Genomic DNA, 11,376 nt, shown 5'->3' on the forward strand with positions numbered 1-11,376 from the left:
AACAAAACTTTTCTACACAAAGCTGAAAAAACGACTGAAATTTCAAACAATTTTGGGCCTAAAAGAATACGTAAATATTGTTAAAATACTATTTATTTTACTAGAACCTAAACCATTTTCAAATAACTTCCTCCTTATTCTTTCTTATATTTATCAGACGGATCAGAGTTCAAACTTCGGCTTTTTTTGCGGACTTTTTGGTATTTAGTTTCTTATCTTTCTCTAAGACGCTCCATTAAACCAAACTAGATTTCTTCCCTTGCTGCAGTTCAACTTCTTCCAGTGTCAAGTCATTGGAAACTGGGTTCATATTGGAACCTGGAGGCGACCCAGTGCATCCCAGCATAACAAGCAGCTCCACGAGAGGACGTTAAGCTTCCCCGACACTGGAGAAAAATCAACAAGTGTCTCCCCACTCTGTGTGATTGACCCTTGTGTGTGTGTGTGTGGGTGTGTGTGTGTGTGTCTGTTATAACGCAGTACAAGCTGAGAATAGCCGGTTTAGTGTGTGTGTGTGTGTGTGTGTGTGTGTGTGTGAGTGTGTGTATGTGTGTGTGTGTGTGTGTGTGCCGGCTCTGCCTCGGTAATCCTGCAGCGACCCACTTCTTAAAGGGTGAGTCCACCACTTCACAGTCAGCACAACAAAGCTGTACGCAGGACCAAACAACAGCAGGTGTTCAGCGCCGGGTCACGCCAAAAACCCACGCGTTCAACAGGTGAAGAACACACATACCGCACCTGTAACGTGTACCGTCGTAGGTACATGTTACAGGTGGAGATAAACTGGTAGCTATAATCTGACATAAAGCATCTTTTCTGTCTTTGAGATGAATGTGTTTTCATGCATGATAAGCTATTGTGCTTTTATGGGGTTTCCCCTTTCCTGTAGTGTGTTATATAGGTTTTAGTGCATGTAAATGGTCTGCAAAGGCAAAAATGTTTCCTACACGCTCTCCCCCGTGCCTGAACTGCCTCCATTGGACTCCTTTGTTTACTTCCTGAACATACTGACATCACTATGTAAGTGCTCCAACACATGGTACGTGATAGGCTAAGGGGCGGGACAAGTTGTTGACCAATCACAACAGAGCCGGCCAGCTGACCAATCAGAGCAGACTGGGCTCTGGTTTCAGACAGAGGGTGAAAAGAGGAGCTGCAGCACAGGCAGTATGAGAAAAATAGAGAGCTGTTTGAACATGGAGACAGTAGAGGAATAAAGCGCTGATATGAACCTGAAAATGAGCAGAATGGAGATCCTTTACGTACAATCTGACGCTCATTATGCAGGACTTTACTTCTTTAAAATATCTGAGTACTTCCTCACCCTCTGCCCCCACAGATGAACGATAATGTCACACTTTTTAGACACACGTTTTATTGAAGTAACACGGATAAACTTAGATTTAATGACCCTTTACAAAGAAACACAACAAGACAAACTGGAGTTGATGAGATACTTGAATATGAATATTTCCTACAGGAGCTAAACAAATAAAAAGTGATCCTTAAAGCGAAGACAAACTGTACAGTAAATACAGGCGGGTTGTTCTGCTAGTCAACACACACACACACACTCACACACTGATCCCAAAATACACAAAACTATGTACATGTGCTTTGCATGTTATTTAACTCTCAAACAAAAGAAGGATTATAAAATTGATAAATATTGTCCCGAAGCGTTTCTTTTTCCTATTCGTTTTCAGTGCCTGAGCTCTCAGTTCTACTCTGGGTATTGTACAGGGCTGTGAAGGTCAAAGGTCACACCGTCTGTCCTTCAAATTGTCAGGGGGTTAGTGGAAGGAGTGCACTGACGAACAGGAGGAGGAAGAGGAGGAAGAAGGTGGGGGTCTTTGACAGGCCAGCTGCCCACAGTCCGCCCCTGATTGGTTAAAACTGAGGAAGTCTTCTGTGATTGGCTACAGGAAGACCCTCCGCAGGTCTCCAGGTGAGGTGATGGTGTTGCACTGAGGACACAGCTTCTTCGCCCCCTAAAGGGAAGGAGAAATAAAAACAAAAATGTTTATTTTGACTACATTTCTTCTTTTTCGCTTTGGCTAAATTAGTTAAATTCCTACCTTGAGACTTAAAATATGTCTTTATTATATTTATTTGTTACGTTTCGAAACATATCATGAACTCTTCACTTAATTGATGATTAACAGACGCAATTATCAGGTTTTAAAGCATTATTAAATGTTTTGGGTTGGTTTTATCCCTTTTGTAATCATGCAATAGAGATATGATTTCCCATGAAACAGTTGTGATATTTTAAAAAAAGCCAAAGTCTTGAAGAAAAACTGTAATAACTCTTATAATTTCATTTCCTTTATTTTCCAAATTAGCTCAGATTATTTACCAGTGTTCTCAGCCAGCACTCCTCACAGTGGACGTGCCAGCACTGGATGGAGGTGAGGGGGGTGCTGTAGGAGTCCTGCAGAGAGTAAACAGGTGGTGAGTTTAGCATGCAGTACACACAGCTGCCACTAGAGGGACACATGTAACCATTACAGACGCTTCCCTGACAAATCAAAACCCTTTCACTGGTTTTGAATCATGGAAAACCTTTGTCTTTTTACCTTTCCCAATAACCAGAACTTTTTAATATAAACTGTTTTATTGCCATGTGTTGGGAGCTTCTATGTTCCAGGTTTTAACGATTCGGACTTTTTCATTTTATTATAATTCCTTTTGTGTTTGACTTTAAAAGATATTTCTAGAGATGAAAAAAAATATGAACTAATGTTAAATAAACTAATGAATAAATTACACAAATAAACACAATTTTTTTCTGTAATTTTTATATTTTTTTATAGGTTTTTTGTTTTGTTTTATCAGAAAATCTGCTGCAATTTTATAGTAAAAGCGGTATACAGTAACACTGTTCCCATACTGTATTACAATACTGTGCTCATTAAATAATCACATACAATTAGCTCCAGTTGAGCTTAAAATATAAACCAGATTCCTGTAAAATCATAGTTATAGAAATCATAATTCTGCGTTATTATCAGAGTTTGAGAAAACACAAATGTTTTTTCATTGAGAAATAAAATACAAATCACTGCAGGAGAAACTGATCTGGAGATTCAATCAACTAATGGATGAGTGAACCAATGTGCTTGAGTTTTAATTCATTTAAAGTCCCTTTCAAACAAGGACAGCCCTCAAAGTGTTTACCTGTAAAACAATATTACTTCAAGACTTTCACATATTTAAAAAAAGACAACATACAACTCAGTATGAATGGATCTGAATATCTTCATCTACAGTATATTCCATTGGAAGAAAGTGACTGATATCATTGATTTATTGCCTAAAACACAGGTCTACCCCCCGGTTTCTGCTTTGCTGCTCTGTTATCTCTACTTTGTCTCTTTCCGCTCGGACGGTTTAATTTGCCGTCGCACACTCACCATGCAGATGAGGCATTTAAATCTGTCTCCCTTAGACAACTGCTTCTCCAAATCCCGTATCCGAACTTTAAGTGCATCCAGAGTTGTCAGCGTGGAATCCTCCGAGAGCCTGCACACACACACACACACCGAGAGAGAGAGAGAGAGGGGGGGGTGGTGAGTCAGGCAGACACTGGAGAGTCATTTATAAATCGAAGACAGATTAAATTATTCGCTGGCCAACATGGACACTGAGCATGAAATTTAGCAGCAATCACATTGCTTGCATTCCCTGTCTCATTTATCATAGGGCGAGGGTGTGTGTGTGTGTGTGTGTGTGTGTGTGTGTGTGTGTGTGTGTGTGAGGTGAGGCGGGGGGGTGAGGTGTCAGCGTCCTCACAGAGATAGACGTAAGCGCACAATTACAGCAGATGTGCAAACACGCTGTACGGGCTGCACGGCATTAAGTGTGATGAAATGTGCGTCGCCTGCTGTGACCTTGATGGATGATATCATCTCATTCATACAGTATTGTCTATGTGTGTGTGTGTGTGTGTGTGTGTGTGGTGTGTGTGTGTGTGTGTGTGTGTGTGTGTGTGTGTGTGTGTGTGTGTGTGTGTGTGTGTGTGTGTGTGTGTGTGTGTGTGTGTGTGTGTGTGTGTGAGAGGTTTCAAAATGATCTTTACAGGAAGAGGTGGGATCGCTTCCACAGCTCTGAATGGTAAAAATAATTATGAATACACACTTTCATTCATACGGAAGCTTTCCTGACACCACATGCAGCTCAAAGTGGTTTCAAGTGACACAAATCAATAACACAGGTATTAAAAACACGTGTAAACAAGTGTGATTATTATAAAATAAGAACAATAGTGTGAAAGAAAAGTCATAAAAGTGGGTTTTAGGCTTTTTTGTTAAACTAGATGTTTATCACTTGTTTTGGTACACTGAGCAAGCAGTAAATAACTACTGAATGAAATACATGTATTTATAATAAACCAAACTTAAAAGAGACAATACTACTTAATTGAAACAAAAAAAAGGAATTGTGTGGAAGAACTTAACTCCCTTTGAGAAGAAAGTCTTATTTTAATTCAATTATTCACAGATTACAGATGAAATACTGAGTTCTGTGTTTTAAAATGATGCTTTAAAGCCTAAAAAACTAATACTTTAACTCCTGTAACTTTGTCAATGAAACAGAAGTGTGGTAAAACGTTTTTGAGATTATTAGCAGTAAGAATAGAGAGTTTTTGATGCCTTGAAAACATTATTTCTTCAAACCTTTATGCCTATAAAGTCCATTTTATTGGATTGAATTCAATATATCTGGCCCCATGTGAACAATGACTTAGATTAACTGTTATGTTGTCAATAATTAAATTAGTCTGCACTCTTTTTGATCATTCTTTGATATTTGTTTTACTTAAATCCTCAGATTCTATCTTCCTAAATGTGAATATTTCCTAATTTATTTACTCCTCTATTACAGTAAACCTAATATCTTTAAGTCGTGGTCGAACACAAGATATAAGAGGATGTCATTATTGACTTTGTGAAACAGTGGTTGACGTTTAAGCTATTTTCTGAGGTCTCATAAACATGCAATATAGAAAATCCACCCTGAATGAAACCCTGAAGTGATAAAACGTACTTTTCTATCTCTGAGTTCTTGCAGGTTTTTGGGAGCCCGGCGCTGCTGCCGTCCACTTTCTCTCCACTGCTGGTAGACGGACTCCCTGAGGATGCAAACAAACAAAGAAAACAGATAAATAAGAGACGCGCTCTTCCTCTCTTATCTTAATTCGATCAATTCTACATTCAGGGTTTACTTTCACTCACCGTCATTCGACCATTTGGAGAATTCAAGGCTCAGTCTGGAGTCAGGCATCCCACTGCTGCTGGAAAGCACAGACATTTAACCCTCGAGTTGGATTCAGATAAGATACGTTTCATAGTTAACTGCTTATGATGTGGTTTAGTCTCTATGAAGGTGGATTACTTACTTCCCTGTTGTGTCCTTGGAGCTTTCTCCTGAGCAGGGGATTACATCTGTCTCTGTGTATCTGAGGCCAAGGTCAGGAAGCAGAACGACCCAAGGATAACCAAGATAGATGCTTAACTAGGTACCATATTCATCCTACTTGACTTTAAACTACAGACTGTATATACGAAGTGGACCTCGCTTATTGGTATATGGGTTTGAGTTTGTTAGTGAAGCTCAGTAAAACCAATTGCAGACCAAGAGTATTTTAAAGTGAAAACAGACTGTAGCAAGGATCAAAATAAAGACAGGAACACTGGTAGCAACCTGTCAATCAAAACATAGCCCCGCCCTAAACCGTACTCTGCTTTATCGTATATTTTACTCTAAATTGGACCCTAATTTACTCAATAACCGTCATACTGTTTTAAAGAAGACTTACAACTAAAGATTGAGACCATAAACTCATCAGGGAAAAGTTTACAAAGTGAGAAGTCGGGTCATTTTCTCATAGACTTCTATGCAATCACACTCTGTCGCCCCCCGCTGGAGATTGGAGGTAAAGCAGGTTTGAAGCACTTCTATATTGGTTTTACTTTTTAAACCTGGAAATTGTTGGTGCTTTGAACCTAACATACAGAGTTTATACTCAGAGTTTGTTCTGTGTGAAAGGATACTGCGCTCGGCCGTACTCCAGAGTGTCGTCTCCGTCCACGTCCAGATCTGCGTCGCTGTCTCGACAATCCTTAGAGGTCGTGCTCACCAACACCGCACCTGAGGAGACGATTCATAGATAGATAGAATCGGAGGATGAAACCCTCTTTATTAGTCACATGCATGCACACAGCAGAGCACACACAGTGAAATTAGTCCTCTGCATTTAACCCATCCTAGTACTAGGAGCAGTGGGCAGCTATTGTGCAGCGCCCGGGGAAAGTAAAAGGATTCAGGTACTGGTTAGTGATTGGTGGAAACACCTGATTGTAAAAGGACACGCAAATATTTTATTCATTTGTACATTTATTTCTTTTATTCTTTTTTATTGAAGGGTGTAAAGAAAACAACCCAACACTTTATTTTATTTTATATTAAATTAGTCAAATTAATAAACGTATTTAAACATTTTCTATTATTATTTTAATTAATATTTATTTATTAATTCATGATTTTTAAAATGTTTTATTTATGTTTGTATTAGTATGGATATCTTTATGCAAATATAAAAATTGTACTTGATCTTTATTGTATGATAGTGTACCTGTAGACTAAAGGAAGACGGAAAGAGCACGGTTTCATTTTATATAACTCTCAGATAAATGTAAAAGTCACCGAACGTTGTGTGTGTGTGTGTGTGTGTGTGTGTGTGTGTGTGTGTGTGTGTGTGTGTGTGTGTGTGTGTGTGTGTGTGTGTGTGTGTGTGTGTGTGTGTGTGTGTGTCCATCAGTGTGTCACAGGTCCTCTTTTAAACAAACCGTTACTTTAGATCTGACCCTCGAAGGCGTCGTTCTCCGCTGTAATCTGGTCTGAAAAGTTCAGTGGCTTTCCGACTGTCACTCACTCACATCCCTCACCCCCCACTGCACACACACACACATCACACACATGGGTACCTCTACTACACACACACACACACACACACACACACACTTTACACACACCTTTGAACCCTCCCACTAAGGACGACATCTGCATCCTCTCCTCTCGTTCCACTCGTCCTGCGATGGCACCAAGTCCGCTGAACCCTCCTATAAAACACACACACACACACACACACGATCATAAAACACACACTCTGCGTCTGTATGCCTCCTGCAGCCCGGAGCTACGTATCTGCTCCCGTCTTCACATGGACACACAGCGGGCTGACAGTGATCCTGATGCTACGTGAACACCACCAGTCTCGTCTCCCATTACAATGGAAATGTCAAGGCAACAATCATCTGGGGGGGGGGGGGGGGGGGGGGACGCACCTGTCCATCTTCTGGTTTCCTCCTCTTCAGCTTCCCGATCTTGACTGGAAACAGAAAGGAGACAGAATGAGATGAAGGAACTTTTAAAGCAGGCCACAATGCCCCTCAAACTTCATACAAGCGAGCTTTAACCCTGGCTGTAAGGGAGGTGGTTTCTGGGACATTCTGAGACATCTACTGTGACTTTAATTCCAACATTTTCCCCGAGATAGAAAAGGTGTTTCTTCAACAAAAGTAAAACATTAGGGAGTCATTTGGGAAAGTAAGGGGACTTAAAGGAGGGGTGGTAATGTATATGTTTCCAGTGGCAGTAGGGTTATCAGACTTTTTTTGGAGATAAAGGGATTTGTTTCTCTCATCATTTATTTTGTCTTCCTTTATGAAGCAGAAGCAGAAACAGAATCGGTTTTATTACTAAGTAGGTTTCACATACGAGGAATTTGCTTCGCTTCATGTGGTGCATACAAACAGTAAGACAGGACTATTATTACAGCTATTTTAATTAGCTAATAGCATGAAAAAGGTTTTCCTGAAAGTCCTGTCTGTTTCAGGGCTCGTATTATTGTGTGGTCGACATTAAAATGCTCACTGGGATGTTAGGGCTTACTTTGGGGCACACTGAAATTTGTGTTGCAGTTTTTCAAGTAGAGTATTTAAAGAAACATTGATATACTTGGGACGGGTATTTTTAGACTAATTAGTAATAAATAATAGCAAAAATCTGACCAAGCCTTTTCTAAAAAGCACAATTTTACACTTTTTTTACAACGCCTACAAATCTGGAAAATGATGGGCAGTGATGACGGGATGAATCAGCATGTACAAAAAATATACAGTAAATGTAAATCTGTTCATATGAAGATCAGCCTGAGACACAGACCGTGTTCTTGACGGTGTTTTATACCAGTTTCTGTAATAAACAAATCTAGCTGTCTTTCCCTGTCTCATTATCGGTTGCACATGGTTGCACATGAGGCCTATTATGTGTAATATCTGTGTTTCTCCTTTACAGTTTTACCCATTTGTTACCAAAGGAATTAAATAGGGAGATTTGCAAGCCAAAATATTTCTAATTAGGAATATGATTACTTTATTCATGCGTGCTTATTCACATGGAAAGAATTGCTCATATGATCAACATTATTACATCTAATTTGGATTGAATGTATTTAAGTCTGTCCACCTGTTTCATCACTGCGTTTCTGCAGGAAGTACACACTCAACTTGAGTAAATGTAAAACTGAAATGCCTATAATTTCCTGTATTTGTGTGCAGCGGATACAAAACCTTCCATCCCATCTTGTCCCCCCCCCCCTCCACACACACACACACACACACACACACACACACACACCCTCTCCCCTCCGATATAAAAGTTAACATGGCAGAACACACACTGCCCCTCCTCCCCGCTGTGACCTGACTGACTGCAGATTGCATAAGGGGACATTAAGTTTTAGGGCCCTCTAATTCCTGCTGGATGACAGTGGGGCCCCTGAGGTTAGCAGGGGGGAGGATGGGACACACACACACACACACACACACACACACACACACACTGTGAGAGAGAGAGAGATAGCTGGTGGCCGTGACCCGGGAGCCGCCATCGCAGCGAACATAATGAGGGTTAAAGAGACGGTCATAGATGAGGAAGAGCTCATCAAACACAGGCAGAGGGAGAGGTTGATTAATCAACGGAGGAGCCTCTCCCCCCCTCCTCCTCCCCCGTCCTCCCCCCTTCTTTCTCCTCCCTGACATGTATTTAGAAGCTTATTATGCCGTCCTGTTATAAGAGCCAATAAAGACTAACAGAGCTCGACAGTTTGGAGCGTCAGCGGCACAGAGACGTCTGCATCAGCAACACTTTATAAAACACAGAAGAAGAAAGAGGGGGAAAATATCTGGAATAATACTTTGCTTATTATCTTTTTCAGGTATCCTTACAAAGGTTGTCAGTAAGTTGTAAGGAATGCCTCTTAATTATGGGGTCTACCATCCTTTAATGTGATTTATAGATCCGTTTTAAGCCATAACAACCAATCCAATTAGTATTCTGATAATAAAGAAATAGTGATAGAACCTTTTCGTGTTGAAAATTCAAGTTGTAGCCTTTCCTTTCCTGCTTTGCTCTGTTTTGTATCATGTAATATCTATATATCATCTTAATAACCTTTATTAGCGCTGTTTACTTCCATCTAATTTGCTTCACAGATCGGGTTTAAGTCCTTTATAACAACAGATCCTAATCGCCTCGTCCTTTTAACTTGATAAATGAAAGCTTGATAAAATAGAAAGCAGGATTTGTGTGCTTTAAACATGTTAATCTGGGACATTTAATGCACTTATATCCGTCTGATTGTCTGTATTTTGGATACAGACTTTATTTTAGTCATATATATTCAACACTTGTGAAAAAAATACTGAATTGGCTTCATAAAAAGTATTGAATTTGTAAATAATGCCTTTATTTATAGTATTTACCTGCTGTATAGATCAGTTTAAAGATTGCCTGATGTTCATTGACTTTAACCTGCTCCTTAGATCATAACTTGATAAATGAAGGTACTAATAAAGGTTTAATAATACTCGAGAATGCATTGGCTTTCTGTCTTAAAGCTGTCACAACTACTGAGAAAAATGATCGTTAATTATTAAGTATTTTGGTCAATTTTAATGCAAAACATGATGTTTTTACCCCAAAAAAAGGAGATTTAATTGCTTTTTTCTCTTTCATATAACATTTAAACTATTAAAACAAAACCATAAATTAAACTTGACACCTTTTCGGAAATCTTATAGAGAAAATGATGAGAATCTAAAACAAAAACGAGTGAAATTAAGATTAAGGCAGTCACATCCTCTCATGACTTAAAGCCTTTCCTGCTCACGTTGTAAATCACGTGTGGTTTTGCAGATGCCTGTCAGCCGTGATGACCGAGGCTCCGCAGCCGAAGATGTTTTATTATTCTCCTCCGTGTAAAACGTGATGAGTGACAAAGTGCTCCTCGGGGTGTCTTACCGGCTTGTATGCAGTCTAGGTGGGCTCCTGCGCTGTGGGGGCGTAATGGGGCGGATTTGACGTAGCACCTGCACCAGCAGAGGTCATCGACTGTTAACATATCAAGAGGTCAGAGGTCAAGAGGTTAATAGCTCCTCTGCTCGTGTGGGCGCTAGGCCGGTGGAGATGGTGTGGGAAAAAAGGGAGGTGTCTGACTAAGGAGGGTGAGGGGGGGACAATGGAGACTAGAATGATTTAAAATAACTCTGACTCTTTAGTTTTTCCAAATTAAAAGGCGTTTAAGAGAGGAGGTGTACTGAGTCAGCGGGGAAACAACATTCAGTCAAACCTACCGTTCAGTCTGGTGTGTCTGTTCGCCCGCACACGGAGAAACGTCTGAAACACAGAAAGCACACCGAGATGTTCAGATTCATTTACGGGTCAAACAGAGAGCGACTCAGATCTGAGTAAAAGTAGAAGTACTCAGATCTGAGTAAAAGTAGAAGTACTCAGATCTTGTACTTGAGTAAAGTAGAAGTACTCAGGTCTTGTACTTGAGTAAAGTAGAAGTACTCAGATCTTGTACTTGAGTAAAAGTAGAAGTACTCAGGATCTTGTACTTGAGTAAAGTAGAAGTACTCAGATCTTGTACTTGAGTAAAGTAGAAGTACTCAGATCTTGTACTTTGAGTAAAGTAGATAGTACTCAATCTTGTACTTGAGTAAAGTAGAAGTACTCAGGATCTTGTACTTGAGTAAAGTAGAAGTACTCAGATCTTGTACTTGAGTAAAGTAGAAGTACTCAGGTCTTGTACTTGAGTAAAGGTAGAAGTACTCAGATCTGGTACTTGAGTAAAGTTGAAGTACTCAGATCTTGTACTTGAGTAAAGTAGAAGTACTCAGATCTTGTACTTGAGGTAAAGCTAGAAGTACTCAGATCTGGTTACTTGAGTAAAGTAGAAGTAACTCAGATCTTGTACTTGCGGTAAAGTCAGAAGTACTCAGGGACCTTGTACTTGCGTAAAGCTAG

At 39.9% G+C, this 11,376-nt stretch overlaps 1 protein-coding gene across 1 annotated transcript in view; it reads right to left on the reverse strand.

The window, feature by feature from the left end:
• Positions 1–1,423: 1,423 nt before the first annotated feature.
• The window catches only part of LOC134869931 (E3 ubiquitin-protein ligase RNF220-like), a 44,491-nt gene continuing 34,538 nt past the window's right edge, over positions 1,424–11,376 (reverse strand). The window contains 12 exon segments of the mRNA XM_063891893.1: positions 1,424–1,991; positions 2,360–2,434; positions 3,417–3,525; positions 5,050–5,134; positions 5,238–5,293; positions 5,402–5,461; positions 6,057–6,153; positions 7,038–7,076; positions 7,079–7,124; positions 7,350–7,393; positions 10,369–10,458; positions 10,701–10,743. Of these exon segments, the coding sequence (XP_063747963.1) occupies positions 1,920–1,991; positions 2,360–2,434; positions 3,417–3,525; positions 5,050–5,134; positions 5,238–5,293; positions 5,402–5,461; positions 6,057–6,153; positions 7,038–7,076; positions 7,079–7,124; positions 7,350–7,393; positions 10,369–10,458; positions 10,701–10,743 (816 nt within the window). The 3' untranslated portion in view covers positions 1,424–1,919.

The sequence above is a fragment of the Eleginops maclovinus genome, chromosome 9 (genome assembly GCF_036324505.1).
Source record: "Eleginops maclovinus isolate JMC-PN-2008 ecotype Puerto Natales chromosome 9, JC_Emac_rtc_rv5, whole genome shotgun sequence".
In the NCBI taxonomy this organism is placed as follows: Eukaryota; Metazoa; Chordata; class Actinopteri; order Perciformes; family Eleginopidae; genus Eleginops; species Eleginops maclovinus.